This window comes from Camellia sinensis, chromosome 6 (genome assembly GCF_055761805.1).
Source record: "Camellia sinensis isolate YWXY chromosome 6, ASM5576180v1, whole genome shotgun sequence".
Classification (NCBI taxonomy): domain Eukaryota; kingdom Viridiplantae; phylum Streptophyta; class Magnoliopsida; order Ericales; family Theaceae; genus Camellia; species Camellia sinensis.
The window spans coordinates 125,925,612-125,943,304 of NC_138966.1; the positions used below are offsets into that span (position 1 = coordinate 125,925,612).

At 37.1% G+C, this 17,693-nt stretch overlaps 1 protein-coding gene across 1 annotated transcript; it reads right to left on the minus strand.

Moving 5' to 3' along the window:
- Positions 1–1,700: 1,700 nt before the first annotated feature.
- On the minus strand, positions 1,701–17,053 carry LOC114279044 (Pyridoxal phosphate (PLP)-dependent transferases superfamily protein). Its single transcript, XM_028221211.2, has 2 exons — positions 16,460–17,053; positions 1,701–3,025 (listed from the first exon to the last, which is right to left on the minus strand). The coding sequence occupies exons 1-2, from the start codon at positions 16,703–16,705 to the stop codon at positions 1,874–1,876; spliced, it is 1,398 nt and encodes a 465-aa protein (XP_028077012.2). The 5' UTR covers positions 16,706–17,053; the 3' UTR covers positions 1,701–1,873.
- Positions 17,054–17,693: the final 640 nt, after the last annotated feature.

Sequence of the window (17,693 nt, forward strand, 5' to 3'; positions counted from 1 at the left end):
AAACAGGTCTTGTCTTATTGCCACATCAAAATTCAGTTTTTTGGAAAAATGTTAAATAGTTAGAGCAATATGAACAATTAGTGCTTCTAGCCAAAAACAATTCCCATTTACAATTAAACCTACCCTTCAATGGATCTCTCTCTTTCTCTCTAATCTTTTCTTTTCTCCAATTTTCCAATTTTTCTCCAATTTGGCCTCCATGGTATTGTCGATTTGGATGTTGAAGGCTTGAAGGATGGGACTAATACTAGCAACAACATTGATGGCATTGCTAGCGAACTGAGTTGCGTTGAGTGAACATTTTACATTGGAGTCTAGTATTGGAGCATTTTCGAGTTGGTCAAAGCACATTTGTTGGTTCGAGACCACAACAATGAACCAGATCAAAATTTCAAATACACGATCATTGACGGTGTGCAAGTCGCTATCACCTAGCATGAGAACGAGGCTTTTAGTTCGTCAATAGAGCACATTGCAATAATTCACTGCCTCTTCAATGGTGGCCTAAACAACACCTACAAGGCTACAATGTAGTCCTTTAGTGTAGTGAGGCTATTCATGTGAGCGACCTTGACATCAATTACTTTGACTAACCTTGAAGATGGTGTATCATTTAGGATGATATGTATCGATATTGGTATAATTCTGAGTACAGTTTTAAATTTCACACTATTAAGTTTAATATTTTAAATATATTAATAAAATTTGACATGCATAACAATACAATTTTTGATATGGAAACACAATAATATATATTGGTCTATTTATGCATAAAGCCTATGATAGTAAACACCACTTGTGGCTATACGCATTTGGGTGTGTTTGTTTAAACGGACTGGATAAAAGAGATTAGAATTTACCGGACTGTTAGTCTTAGGATACATTGTCCCCGGACTATTTAGTTAGACTGAATTTGTATCCTATGTTTGTTTAATCATGGGATTAGAGGTCAAGAAAAGACTATTTGGTTAGATAAGATATGAATCCTATGTTTATTTGGAATATTATGGAAAAAGAAAAATGTTTAAATGACTATTTTACCTTTTTCAATTGTTTATTAAGTAATAACAATATTAAACACATCTTTAATATTTTAATTATTTTTAACTAGATTAAATAAAAATTTATTTGATTTTATTTTTAAAACAATTAAATAAATTTATTTTAAATAAATAAAATATCAATAAAAATATATGTTATTTTTTTAATTAAAATTTTAAATAAATTTATTTTAAAAAACAATAAAATTAAATAAAACATCTATTAAAATTTAAATAAAATATAAACAAAATTTTAAAATAAAACATCAATAAAATATCTATTAAAAATTATTTTAAAAAATTAAATAAATAAAACATAAAATAAAAATTATTTTATTTTTAAATTGAAACATTTAAATTTTATTGAATTTTACTAAATATAATACATAATTAAATAGTAGAGGATCAAAATGGTCATTTCACCACCTTATCCCATATCCCCGGTCCCTCCATTTGTGTCCCACCCCCCATGGAACGCAATAGTCTAATGGATTTGTGACTAATAGACTGGTGTAAAAATTTTGAACCAAACAATAATAGTCCGATCCTTCAAAACAAACACTACCAAAGTGAAGCAAACAATGCTGATAGTAATCTGCCAATTCACTCCCTGTGCTGATGTTTTCCAACTATCTTAAGTAAATAAAAATGATTTCAATGAGTAAATTTGCTACTTCATTTCAATTTATTCAAAATGTATATCAATTCACATAAACTGGCCTTGGAAAAAGAAAAAAAGAATTTACCTCTAGTACCGAATGCTTATCGCTAAACAACATAAATCTATTTGGTGCACAATAGATCCGGGGTCAAACAATATCCATTTCGGATCTTCACTTCCTCAATAGCTTCTCTTTCATCCTTTCAACTGCACTCCTCAGCGTGCCCTCATCTTTGCAGAAAGTAAACCTCACAAGATTCTTTCCATCTTCCGGGTTCAAGTAAAACACGCTTGTCGGAATCGCTACCACCCCGACTTCCTTGATCAGATACTCACAAAATGCAACATCATTTTCTTGCCCAAATGGGGTGTGATCGACCACCACAAAATAGGTTCCACTTGAGGGGTATACCTTGAAACCAACAGCCTTTAGCCCTTCGACCAAAATCGCCTTCTTTGCTGAGTAATCCCTCTTTAGCTCCTCGTAGTAAGACTCGGGGGCTCTAAGAGCCGCTGCAGCCGCATGCTGCATTGGAGTGCATGTGGCAAAAGTGAGGAACGAGTGTGCTTGACGCACACCCCAAGTCAGGTGCGGGGGAGCTATGGCCCACCCAATCTTCCAACCTGTTAAAGAGAATGTCTTTCCCAATGAATTCAAAGTAACGGTCCGCTCGTACATTCCAGGAAGAGAAGCCATAGAAATGTGGTCCATTTCAAAAGCCAACTTGTCATAAACTTCATCGGTGAAAACCAACACGTCATTCTCAATGCATAGCGATGCAATCGTGTTGAGTTCTTCCCTAGTGAACATTTTCCCCGTGGGATTGTGTGGGGTGTTTATGAGAACAGCTCGAGTATTCTTTGAGATTGTCGACTTGAGCTCATCAAGAGGCACCGAAAAATTTGGGGGTCGTAATGTGATGCATTTGATTTTGGCACCGGCCATTGACAGGGTGGCTTCATAAGAATCGTAGAATGGAGCGAATACAATCACTTCATCACCGGGATTTATTAAACCCAACATGGTCGCAGCAATTGCTTCGGTGCATCCTGAGGTGACGGTAACTTCCTTTTCTGGGTCCACCACAAGTCCGGTATCTTTTTTGAACCTTTCAGAGATAGCAGAGTTGAGGTCAGGAACTCCATATCCACGGGCATATTGGTTTTTCCCGGCTTTAATGGCTTCAATGGCTGCTTCTTTCACAAATTCAGGACCGTCAAAGTTGGGGAAGCCCTGTCCAAGGTTTATTGCTCCGTGTTTGATGGCAAGCATACTCATTTGTGTGAAGATCGTAGTTTTGAACTTCTCCAAACGCTGTGCAACCTGGAAAAAGGAAATAAAAAATGTCAAATACTTAAGGATCAATAAATAGACAATAAAAATGGTTAGATGCCATTCAGTCATTCTATCATCTTCAAAAGATTAAGACAGAGACTACAAAACTTGGCTGAGAATATCTTCGACAAGGTATTCGACAATGGCAATTATGATCTCAAAATCGGACGAAGTTCAGAAATCAAAAATATTGTAACTCATGGACTAAGAAGCACAAGCAATTGTACAAAAATGCAGGGTCTGTCTCCATATCATGTTCAAAACTAAAGTCAAGGGGAACTTTTCAACATAGACAGGAACTCAAAAGGTCATATAGTAGAAGTAATAGCGATATACATAATATAATCATCAAAATGAACCTGTCAAGCTTTAGCTTTACTAGAAATTACTCACATAGAAGTTTAATGTATTAATCAATATTATATAATTGATGTATCTAGAAGAAACACGTGTATTGCCATGTTATCGCCAGTTCCATGTCCTACATATTTTTAGGATTTTCTTCGTCCATCTGTTCAGATCGTATCATATTTGTACCCCACATTTATGTCTATGTTATTTAGCTTGTGGGATCTCGAGGAGAAAAATAAGGATACAACATACTTCATGATTATGAGCCAAAACAAGAGGGAAAAAAAGTTAAGAGTCAAGGAAGCAAATCTAAATAGAAGCACTCAACAAGACAAGGCAAGTGATTATGTGCAACCAGTTACAGTGCACATAAGTTTTCGAAGCTTAGCCATTAAGTTAGAGATTGGTGTTTCATTGGTCACAGTTTAGTTTGGTTCGATTTTCACTGACTCAAGCTCAAGGTTAGACATAACAATCAACTCAACCCCAACACATGATACACTTCTCAAGCCTATAACTGACCTAACTTACACCAGAGGAATGTGCAAGACCTCAAGACCCAAAGTACCAAGCCAAGTGAAGTTAACCCTCAAGTCAGGTACCACTTCGCTTACTGCAACAAATAATTGCAAGAGCATGAAAAACTGAACACAAAACAAAGAAAGAGAAAACAAAAGGGTAAAAGGCAAAAGGTTTCTAGAAACCATGATAACGTCATATTAGGTCTCATTTCAATCTGATCAATTACAAAGTAAGCACATGCTTTCTGATAGCAGTTCAACATACTGTTAAGTAAATTCAACCAGATTCAATACACAACATGATAAAAGATGCAAGTTTACTATAACTTCCCCTGCACCCAGCTTGAAAATGGGAAAACACCATAATATCATTTCAATATCACAAACTGAGTTAATGCATTCCTGATATTCAGGTATCTAATTTGGTTCTACTAGCATGTCAAGCATATTTAAGTGTTGCATTCCATTGTGTAAAGAACATTGGAGTAGAAAAATAGTCTTACTATGATGATAGAAAGATACTTTTTTTAAGTTAGGTCCAATAGCAAGAATTAAAACCCTAGAGTACTAGACTTTTTAAATAGTTTAGCTCGTACTTGGATGATAACAAACCAATAATGTGGAGCATAAAATAAAAGGAAGAGATCTCCCAAAATAGAAGAGCACAAGCCACTAGTGAAATGCACAAAATGCTAAGGAAGCATAGCACCGAAAAAGAGTTCTCTGAAATAGAGACATGCAAATTTTTTTTAGTTTTATCGTCGGCTCTAAATGATCCTCATGAGTTCTGATTGGAGATCAGAGTTTTTTTTCCTTGGAGATAGAAAATTCAACTCCATTATGTGGCTGGCATTGACATGACATCTCCACGTCACCTCCACTACAAATCAAGTTGGCGCCATGTGATTGTCATGTGAGGCAACATGTGGGTCAACAATGAGCCTCCACGTGCTCTTCTAAGAATCAAGCTTAAACAATCAAGATAGATACGTGCCTACCCAAAACTCAATCGAAACACCCCTTGACTCAGCCAATGGAATCTCCACTCGAACGATCACCTATCTCTATTGAGCCATTGCACATCACAACTCACCTCCAACCGACTGTTCGGTAACCCTGCAAGAAGAGAAGGTTTCGTCCACCAAGCAGGGCATATTATAACCCCTAATCTCTTACCTTTTTAGTCAGTTACTGGAATTTCCAACTTTAAAGTCCATCATAACTATCGTATAAATATATAAATCAACGTCTTTTTTCAAGAAATGGACAACATACGAAGATCTACTTTCTATTCTTTCACCCACATGACATTTCAATAACCCCCCAAAACTTTAGGTTCATTTAACTACACACCAATCAATTTACATTTAGTTCATTAAGAAGGAATGAAAAATGAATCTTAGTGCATTTGACATGATAAACCCTGTTAGGAAGGTTTATCTGAACCTTCATCGAAGTATAGATTTTGTCAATTCCCTTCATATGTAAGAATTTATAGGCCTTCTTTTGTATGAGCAATAAAGGTTAGCATAGCTTAACATGCTCTTTTATACGCTGGATCCCCATTTGATATTTTTTAATATAATTTGTTTTAATTATCAAAAAATACATAAAGGTATTTTAGTAGTTTCATAGTATTCCCAAATCTTTTAGAGTAATTATATTCAATTGGAGAAATTCAAGAAGTGATGTTCCATAGATGTTCAAGCAAATTAGGTGATTTGGACCATTTTTCCATATTCCAAGTTCCAACCCTAGTGATTTCTATTTTCATGGTAATGTTCTAATTTCGTATTGAAAATAAATGACGAAGAAAACCCCAATCATGATATCATTCACATCTGTAGTTGGTGTTCACATCCCAGCTGAAGTTCACGTGCTCAGCCTTCATGCATGTATGCCACCTGGTAAGCCCACCATCTTAACATGTTCGCATCTAAAGTAACATTTATCTCCCACTTCACGCTTGTATAACTATGTCGGACAATACATTTCTTTTCTACAAGAAATCAATCTTGCATTCAGAAATACCTTGACAATTTTAATGATCTCATTCATATGCCTAGCCCCATGGTTCCATGTTTATTAGTACATGCCACATAGTATATCAGTTTTTGTCCATATTGTTAAATATTTGAGAACCAATTGCCCCGAAAGTTTGAGCGGATAGAAAATGGATAAAACTAAGCTACTAACACCCCTTCCTCCTGTGTAAGTCCATCTTATATGTGGTGAACAAGATGCACAAACATGTATAGAGAAAAGCACACAAATATAACAAAGGAACAAACATACTATGCAACATAAAACCCAGTTACTCTTGCAACCAATGTTCTGATATCATGTTAAATTATGCTACTTTAACATGGTATCAGAGCATTGATTTTGAGAGATCTTGAGTTCAAGTCTTTACATGTGAATTTGTTCCCCCTTCCATTTGTCTATGTGGACTTTGTTTCCTTTGTGCAATCGAACATTATACTGTTTGTTTGTTTGTCCTTCTATCATTCCACATAAAAGTGGTGGTTGCACGTGAGCTACAGAGTTAGAGCTCAATACACATTGCCCATTTCCTAAAAGCTTAGATTACTTTCGATAACATTGTTTGTTTTCAAATGAAAAGAATTTTCTACAGTTTTCTTCTTAGGCCTCGTTTGGGAACAGGCTAATTTAGTAACTTTTTGGCTATTTGGCTAAAAAGGTAAGTAAAAAAAACTTGTATGTTTGGGATGACTTTTTAGCTAATTACGAAAAGATGTGCAAAAAGTAGAGAGAAAAGAGAATCTTTGACTTTTTGGTATGGGTTGTTGGCTTTTTGGCTAATTTAGTAACTTTTTGGCTAATTGGCTAAAATAGCCTCTTGCCAAACGAGGCCTTAGTAAGAATTTGTAGGCTTTTTTTCTCTTTAAGAGTGTAGAGGCCTTATTTTGTTTTGAGCAGCAAATGTTAGCATGCTTAACAAGTTCTTGTATAGGCCATCTCCTTTTGATGGTTTTTTAATATAATTTATTTTAAATACCCAAACACATTTTAGGAGTTACAGAGTGTTCCGAAATCTTTTAGAACAATTAGTTAGAGAAATTAAAGAAGTGATATTCAACCGAGGTTCAAGAAAATACATTTGAAAGTAGATTGATTGATTTGGACCACTTTCTGAAGCTCGAGTAACCAGCTTAAGGGTGTGATAGAATATCACCCCCTATTTATAAAATGAAGATTAGGGTTTACAAGAGAGTCAATTACAAAATAATCCTTGAGGGCACAAAATGATTACAGACAGACCTTAGTGAAACTTTCGGCTAATATAATATGCTAACACTCCCCCTCAAGCTGGTGCGAAGATATCTCTCATGCCCAGCTTGCCTAATATGTCATGAAATGGTTTATTCCCAATCCCCTTGGTGAGAATGTCAGCAAGTTGTTCACCAGACTGGACAAAAGGAGTACAAATGGTACCACTAGTGAGTTTCTCCTTAATGAAGTGGCGATCAATCTCAACATGTTTTGTCCTGTCATGTTGAACTGGATTGTGAGCGATGTTGATGGCGGCCTTATTATCACAGTATAACCGCATGGAGTCCGTCTGATCAATACCTAGATCACGCAACAATAATTTGATCCATAAAAGTTCACACACACCTTGTGCCATAGCTCTAAACTCAGCTTCTGCACTTGACCTGGCAACCACATTCTGTTTCTTACTCCTCCAAGTAACTAGGTTGCCGCCAACAAATGTGCAATACCCTGAAGTTGATCTCCTATCAGTTACTGACCCAGCCCAGTCAGCATCTGTATAGGCTTCTACACGAAGATGATCATACTTTGAAAAATACAGACCCTTACCAGGAGCAGACTTCAAATACCTCAAGATTCTCATGACAGCATCAAAGTGAATCTGATGAGGAGCATGCATAAACTGACTAACTACACTGACAGCAACAGCAATATCAGGACGGGAGTGAGATAGGTAAATGAGCTTACCCAATAATCGTTGATAGCTCCCCCTATCCACAATTTCTCCTCCTTCATCATCCCCCAATTTCTGATTGGGTTCCAGTGGGGTGGCACATGCCTTACAGCCAAGCATCCCAGTTTCCTTCAACAGGTCAAGCACATATTTTCTCTGTGAGATAAATATCCCATCCTTAGAGCGAGCAACTTCAATTCCCAGAAAATACTTCAAGCTTCCCAAGTCTTTGATTTCAAATTCTTTAGCTAAATATTTCTTCAACAGAGGTATTTTCCCACTATCATTGCCTGTAAGAACTATGTCATCTACATAAACAATAAGTGCTGTAGTCTTACCGCGTGAGAAATGTTTCACAAACAATGTGTGATCTGCCTGACTTTGTTTGAAGCCATATTTAAACATAGCCTGAGTGAATCTCTCAAACCAAGCCCTTGGAGACTGTTTGAGACCATATAATGACTTCCGTAGTTTGCATACTTTGCCTTCTGTTTGATGATCCTCAAAACCCGGAGGAATGTCCATATATACTTCTTCTTCGAGGTCACCATGGAGAAAAGCATTCTTGACATCAAATTGATAAAGCGGCCAATCTAGATTAGCTGCTAGAGAGAGAAGTACTCTGACTGAATTCATTTTAGCCACTGGTGCGAAGGTCTCCTGATAATCAATGCCATATGTCTGAGTAAACCCTTTTGCCACAAGTCTTGCTTTGTAACGCTCAATAGACCCATCTGCTTTGTGTTTCACAGTATATACCCATTTACATCCCACAGGTCGTTTGCCCGTAGGTAACTCAGTCAATTCCCAAGTGCCATTCTTCCTAAGTGCTTTCATTTCCTCAATCATGGCTAGTTTCCACTCAGAGGTAGCAAGAGCATCCTGAAAATGGTTAGGAATGCTAACAGAGGAAATATTGGACACAAATGCTCTATATGAGGATGACAAATGAGAGTATGATACAAACTGTGAGATAGGATGTTGAGTACAAGATCTCACACCCTTCCTCTTGGCAATAGGAACATCAAGATCAATGGACTCAAGAGGTTCAAAGTTACCCAGACTCTCATCAGAAGCAAGAGATGGCAGTGGAGTAGCAGAAACGGTCCCGTGTATCCAGTTAACTGGTTTTCTATCTATGTCCCGGACATAAACATGCCCGTCCTTATTCTTGGTGACAGTGGGTTCGATAGTCCCAGTAGAAGAGGGGGGTGCAAGAACAACTGGTTCCACCATAGGAAGCACAGTAGTAGAGGGTGGTGCAAGAACAACTGGTTCCACCATAGGAGGCACAGGACTCACTTCACACCAAGGCTCCCCCGGAAATGAGGACGGTGACACCGGAGAGGACAAGAAATAGGACTGGGACTCAAAGAAAGTTACATCCATGGACACAAACCACTTACGAGAAGAAGGGTGGTAACATTTATACCCCTTTTGAGTAGGAGAGTAATCAAGGAAAACACATTTGAGGGAGCAAGGGTCCAACTTACCACGAGAGGGAGAGTGATTATGGACAAAACAGACACAACCAAATATTTTGGGAGGAATAGAAAACAAGGACGGAGAACCGAGGAGGACGTGAAGCGAAGCCTGTTTGTCCAAGACCTGGGTAGGGAGACGATTAATAAGATGGGCAGCGGTGAGAACAGCGTCGCCCCAATAGGGCCGAGGCACATTCATAAAAAAACACATGCACCGAGCCATGTCAAGAAGATGCCGATTCTTGCGTTCGGCCACCCCATTTTGTTGAAGGGTATTTGTGCAAGAGGTCTGATGGATAATGCCATGAGTAGAGAAATATTGTCCTAACCCAGAATCTATGTATTCCCCGCCATTATCAGAACGAAATATTTTGATAGTAGCCCCAAACTGAGTACAAATCATCTTATGAAAAGTGCGAAACACAGAGAAAACCTCACTCTTATCTTTCATGAGATACACCCAAGTAGCACGAGAAAAATCATCAATAAATGTAACAAACCAGCGATGACCTTTCACAGACAGAACACGAGAGGGACCCCAAACATCAGAATGTATTAATGAAAAAGGAACGAAACTTTTATTCAAACTGGGAGCAAAAGAAGCTCTATGTTGTTTGCCAAGTTGACAAGACTCACAAAGAAAGTCAGACACATGATGATTTGCGAAACTAGAAGGAAATAAATGCTTAAGTAAATGAAATGAGGGATGCCCAAGACGCCGATGCCATAGCCATAAATCAGCGGGGGTAGTAGAAGACGTGGTGGAAGAATAAGCAAGTTTGTCCGATTGATCTAGGAAGTAGAGACCATTTTCTGCACTACCACTGCCAATCGTCCTCCCCTCCCCGTGACAAGGTCCTGAAAAAGACAATGATCAGAAAAAAACGTCACACTACAATTCAAATCCTGGGTAAGACGACTTAAGGATAACAGATTAACAGAAAACTTGGGAACATGGAGAACAGAAGATAGATATATGGTAGGAGTGACTTGGACTAAACCTTTTCCAGAAATGGAAGAAACAGTACCATCGGCAATCCTAACTTTGTCCTGACCTGAAGAGGGCTTATAAACAGAGAAAAGATCAGAGGAGCCAGACATATGATCTGAGGCACCAGAATCAATAATCCAAGGCAAAGATGTATGAACCAGGAAAGCACAAGGAGAAGATGCTAAGTTACCTGAGCGGGCAAAGGACGAGGAAGCGGTACTGAGAGCAGTACAAGATCGGCGGTCCAACAATTGGCGCAAAGCATCCTCCAGCTCAGTATCAGAAGCTTGGGTAACAGAAGTAGAATTAAACTCAAGGGTATCAACGACACTAGACTGATGAGCCCGGGAATAGGAACCACGTCCTCGAGATTGGCCGAACCGACCTCCTCGAGAACCAGACCGATCACCTCGACCCCCGGATGGAGTCCCATGAAGCTTCCAACACGTCTCACGAGTATGCCGCGGCTTCTTGCAATAATCACAGAATACAGACTCCTTAGCAGCAGACGGAGGAGGCAGGCTGCGGCCATCTCGAGGAGTAGACAGTAATGCGGAACGGTCAATAGAGACAGGGGACATCATAGCAGACCGACGACTCTCCTCATTTTGGACATAGGCAAATGCCTCCTGAAGTGAAGGAAGAGTGTCCATACTCAGAACTCGACCCCTAGCTGGATCATACTCCACATTTAGGCCGGCCAAAAATTTAAAGACCCGTTCCCGTGCGATGAACTTCTTGTACCCGACAGAATCAGCAGGGCAAACGGGCTTATAGTCTTCCAGGTGGTCAAGGCGTTTCCAACCGTTGGTGAGGAAAGTGAAGTACTGAAGAACAGTCTGCTCCCCCTGAAGTGAGCTCTCAATAGATCGGCGCAACTCAAATGCTTGTGAAAAATTTCCTTTGGGGGAATAGGTAACAGCCACAGCCTCCCAAACGTCCTGGGCAGTCTCCATAGACAAGTAGCCCTCACCAAGTTCTGGAACCATCGAATGGATAAGCCAACTCATAATCAAAGAGTTGGTAATCTCCCATTGGTCATAACTTGAGTCAGTGGTACTAGGTGCCTGTATCCTGCCATCAACATACCCCATTTTCCCTCTGCTTTTCAAAAACATAGTCAAACTTTGAGACCATGCTAGGTAGTTCTGACCATTGAATAGAGAGGTGGTGATTTTCAAACTAGGGTTGGGGTTCTCAGTTATGGTAGTAGGTAGAATGGGACTCTCACTCTTTGGTGTTTGAGAAGAAGGGGACACACTAGTGGAATCTGTCATGGATACAATACTACCAAACCCGCAACAAAACTAGTGGAAATCACAAATCCGGAAGGTGGTAGTGAGATAACAGACACAATGACCACTATAAAGACATAACAAAATTAAGAAACTATTTTTTGTTTTTTTGTTTTTGTTTTTGTTTTTTTTTTGTTTTTTTTTGTTTTTTTTTTGTTTTGTTTTGTTTTGTTTTTATGTTTTTTTTTTGTGTTTTTTTTTTTATATATATATTGATTTATTTATGTATACATGTATTTATATATAAATATATATAACAGGCTATATTTATATATATATCAGGATATATATATATATATATATATTTATATATACCAAGGCTGAGATCATACCACAGTGACAGAGGCTGAGGACGATGACGACGAGCGACGATCGACAGAGGAAGGCGAGGAGATCGACGAGGTGAGGGAGACGACAGAGGAAGGCGAGGAAGACGAGCTGAGGAGATCGACGAGGTGAGGAAGACGAGCTGACGAGGTGAGGGAGACGACAAAGGAAGGCGAGGAAGACGAGCTGACGGCTGAGTGAAGATCCACCCAGGTAAGCTTCCAACCCTAGAGTGTCGTTGGTGTAAAGGTCTACCAACGAGGATGAGCCGAAACCCTAGAGGTTCTGCTCTGATACCATGAAGCTCGAGTAACCAGCTTAAGGGTGTGATAGAATATCACCCCCTATTTATAAAATGAAGATTAGGGTTTACAAGAGAGTCAATTACAAGATAATCCCTGAGGGCACAAAATGATTACAGACAGACCTTAGTGAAACTTTCGGCTAATATAATATGCTAACACTTTCCACATTCCAAGTTCCAACCCCTTTGTTTTCTTCATCATTACTTTTAATATGAAAGTACAATTTACAATGAAAATATAAATATTTGTACAAGTTGTTCTTATACAAAACCCCAATCATGACATTGTTGTCTCCAACTTTATGCCTCCATAACTATGTTTGACAATTCATTTCTTTTTACAAGAAATCAAACTTACCTTCAAAAGTATCTCGACAGTTTTAACAATCTCATCCATATACCTAGCCCCATAATACCATGTTTTTTAGTACACACCAAGTGGTAAATCAATTTCAATCCACATTGTTAAATTTTAACAACCAACCAATTGCCTCAGAATTTTAAGTAGTTAGAAAATGGATATAACTAAGCTACTAACAAACCTTCTTCTCACGTCTCTCATCTGTGGTGAACAGGGTGCACAAACATGTATAGAGCAAAGTGCACAAATATAACAAAGGAACAAACATATCATGAGACTTAAACCCATTAACCCTTCAAACCAATGATTCTGATACTATGCTGAATTTGTTTTCAACATGGTATCAGAGCCATTGGTTCTGAGAGGTCTTGAGCTCAAGTCTCTCTATCTGAATTTGTTTGCCCTTCCATTTGTTCGTGTAGACATTTTTTCAGTTGTACAATCACGCATGGTTCTGGTTGTTTGTCTATCTTTCTGTCATTCCACATACAAGTGAGAGTTGCATATGAAAAATGAAGTTAGAGCTTAATATATTGTGCCCAATTCCTAAAAGCTCATGTTGTTTTTGATAACATTATTTGTTTACAAATGACGAGAATTTTATACAGTTCTCTTCATTAGTAAGAATTTATAAAACTTTTGTGTAAAAGCCTTATATTTTTTTAGCATCAAAGGTTAGCACGGCTTAACAAGTTCTTGCATAAGCCCGCATTCCCTTTTGATGCCATTTTAATGTAATTTGTTTTAAATACCCAAAGATATTTAGGAGTCACAAAGTATTCCAAAATCTTTTAGAGTAATTATATTTAGTTGGATAAATTCAGGAAGTGATGTTCAATAGATATTCAAGAAAATACATTTGAAAGTAAATTAGGTGATTTGGACCATTTTCCATATTCCAAGTTTCAACTCCTTTGCTTTCTTCATCATTACTTTTAATATGAAATTACAAATTTACAATGAAAATATACATATTTACAAGTAGTTCTTATACAAAACCCTAATCATGACATCATTATCTCCACCTTTACGCTTGTAGAACATCTAACAATTCATTTCTTTTTTATAGGAAATCAAATTTATCTTCAGGAGTACCTCGACATATGCCTAGTCCCATGATACCATGTCTTTTAGTACGTACCACGTGGTATACGAGTTTCTATCCTCATTGTTAAATTTTAACTACCAATTGCCACAAAAAATTAAGTGGTTAGAAAATGGATGACTAAACTACTAACAAGACTTTGTTCAAAAAAAAAAATACTAACACAACTTCCTCCCATGCATGTCTATCTCATACGTGATGAATACGATGCACATACACATATAGAGTGGAGTGCACAAATATAATAAAGGAACAAACATATCATGAGACTAGAATCCAGTAACTCTTGAAACCAAAGCTCTGACGAAACTATGTTAAATTATGTTACTAATCTCAACACGATATCAGAGCCTTTGGTTCTAAGAGGCCTTGAGTTCAAGTCTCTTCAAAGAATTTGTTCTTCCTTCCATTTGTCTATTTGGACTTTGATTCTTTTGCACACTATTCTACTTGTTTGTTTGTCTTTCTGTCATTCCACATACAAGTAACAGTTGCACGTGAGATATGGAGTTGGAATTAATATATATATATATAGCCTATTTCTTACAAGCTTAGATTGCTTTTGATAACATTGTTTGTTTTCAAATGAAGAGAATTTTTATAGTCCTCTTCAGCAATAAGAATTTATAGGCCTTTTTTGTCTTTGAAGTGTAAAGGCCTTATTTTGTTTGAGCAACAAAGGTTAGCATGTCTTAACAAGTTCTCGTATATGCCCGCATCCACTATCAATGTTTTTTTTAATATAATTTATTTTAAATAACCAAAGGTATTATAAGAGTTATAGAGTATTCCCAAATCTTTTAGATTAATTACATTTAGTTGGAGAAATTCAAGAAGATTATTTCAATAGATGTTCAAGTAAATACATTTGGAAGTAGATTAGGTGATTTGGACCACTTTCCATTTTTCAAGTTCTAAACCGTTTTGTTGTCTTCATCATTACTTTTAATATGAAATTACAAATTTACAATGAAAATATAAATATTTGTACAAGTTGTTCTTATACAAACCTAGAACTATGTTTGCCAATTCATTTCTTTTTACAAGAAATCAAACGTACCATCAAAAATACCTCGACAATTTTAACAATCTCATCTATATACCTAGCCCCATGATACCATGTTTTTAGTAGGTACCACGCAGTAAATGAGTTAAGTTCAAATCCTCTCCTTGGTCTCTCTCCTTACTTCTCTACTTGTAATAGTGGAGATGCACCCCAAGATGATCTCACGGTCCAAATCTGGTTATTTCCCAAAAAAACAAAAAAAATTAAACTAATTGAAATAGTCAGATCTGGACTATTGGATCATCTTATGGTGCATCTTCACCATTGCAAGTAGGGAGGCAATGAGAGAAACCAAGGAGAGGATCTCAACTCAAATGAGTTTCTATCCACATTGTTAAATTATAACAACCAATTACCCCAAAAAATTAAATGGTTGGAAAATGGATACAACTAAGCCACTAACACACCTTCATCCCATGCAAGTGTCTCTTACGTGATGAATAGGGTGCACAAACATGTATAGGGTAGAGTGCACAAATATAACAAAGGAACAAACATATTATGAGGCTTAAACTCAGTAACTCTTGAAACCAAAGGCTCTAATATCATGTTAAATTATATTAATAATTCAACATGGTATCAGAGCTCTTGGTTCTAAGAGGTCTCGAGTTCAAGTTTGTCCATGTAAATTTGATCCCCTTCGTTCGTGTGGACTTCGCATCCTTTGTGCAATCGCACTCGATTTTGTTTGTTTGTTTGTCTATATGACTCATTCTACATACAAGTAGATGTTGCACATGAGATACGGAATTAGAGCTTAATATATTTTGCCCATTTCCTAAAAGCTTAAATTACCTCTGACATCATTGTTTGTTTTTTAATTTTTTACAATAACAAGTAACATAATTGGTACACAAATGTTTTGAAAACAAATGAAAATAAAATTAAAAAAAAAAAAGAAAAAGAGAACATCTTTGGTAAACCCAATCATGTTTTGTGCTTTTGATAAATGGCTAAAATATTTTTGCACATAAGTAACCTCATTGTGTAAATCATATGATATTTTCATCATTTTTTTGTGACTCAAAATACACTTTACCCCCTTGTATTTTTCTCCGTATGCAGTTTACCCATGAAATTTGGATATGAGCTCATACCCCTAAATAATAGGGGACAAACCGCACACAGAGCAGATCATATGGAGGTAAAGTGAAGTTTCCAATGCACAAAAAGGATATGTCAAAGATCTATCTACCACAGCAACCACAATAACTTTGAATACGCCCATAAGTAACAGAAAAGCAAAGCGATCTAAACAAACAAAAAAACAAATCAAGGATAATTTCAAGGAAAAATGTTTTCCCCCTTGTGCTTTGAATACTTGAGCTTAGAGGGGGAGAGAAACAACCAAGAGACCACATCTAAATTACAAGATCATAAGGCCCATTTCGAATTTGAAGCAAACCCATCAATAAAACGCCATGAATCAAGCAAAGTTATAAGAAACAACCATTTTTTCGTACCTGTAAAGAGCTCATGAGTCTTCTGGGTCAAACCCAAGAGACCAAATCTAAATTACAAGGACTAAAAACCCACAGCAATCAAATCAAATCACAAAAACAGCCAAAACCCATTTGAAATTCGAAGCAAAACCATCAATAAAATGCCATGAATCAAGCAATTATGCAAGAAACAACAATTTCCTCATACCTGTGAGGGCTGAAGGGTCTTCTGGGTCGGCTCGTCCTCGTTCAAAACGGGCTCTTTCTGGGTAGAAACAGTCGACATAGCCGCCATGAAAGACGGGTAAGTGGTGATTCGGCTCCTAATGTCACCAAAACTTGGGAAGAAATTTGTGTGGGGGGAATGAAGTAGAAAAGGACCAAAGCTCGGCGGCCTAAGTCTAGGCATTTGAAGGGGTGTCCAGGTACATTGAATTGCAAGTGACATGTGCATTAGGAGGAGGGTTATATATGTAAGAATCCTATATTAGGGTTTTGAAGATAAGGAACAGAAAAGTAGAGGAATATGATCTGAGTAGGAGACTGTCGTCGGGGAGAGAGAGAGTGAGTGGAAGTGAGACCTGGCTGTTGGTGTGGTTCCCAACCCAACTCGTGTTTCGCATGACTCATTGGCAAGGCATCCATCCTCCCACCACACCCCCAAAAGAGATTTAAAAAAAAAAAAAATCCTTTGTAATAAAATAGATTTTTAATTTTTAATTTTTAATTTTATTAGTTTAAATTATTTATTTACTTTTATTAATTAAAACTGATAAAAAAAAATTACTTATTTTTCTTGCCCTCTCTACCCCTTTGGTGTTGTTTAGCCTTAAAATACTTGACTAATATTTTAAACTTTTGACCTTTTTTTTCTTTTCTTTTTGGGGGGTCCAAGTTTGACCAATTCATATTGAACAAATAGTTTTTATGAAGAGGCTGCTGCCTATTAATTAATCAAGTCTTATTGGCTATGAGAGACATAGGTGGCTACTTGGGCTCTTGCTTTACTACCTTAGCTGAGACTACAATGAACTTGCAAATTTTGATCCATGTGAAAAATTTTGGGCTTGGCTTTTTGTGGTTTGAATAAATGCTGATGGGTGTTCACAATTTTGGGCTTGGACTTTGTAGTTTGTTATTCAAACCTCTCATCTACTTTCTATTCTCTTCAACCCTTCTCATTCACTCCTCCTGCCAATGTTGACAATGTGTTAACAGATGGATTCAACTTCGTCAAAAATATATTTATCGTCTATTGTTTACAAAAAAAAGCAATATAAAGAAAAAAGTATAATAATCTACTGAACTTAATTTTTTTATAAATAATATACATAAAAAGTCATGTTATATTAATGATTTGAATCATTAAAACAAGATTGATAGTGGATTTCATAAACCCGAACAGATTTCTCAAGCCCAACCCTTAAAAAGATTATTATTCT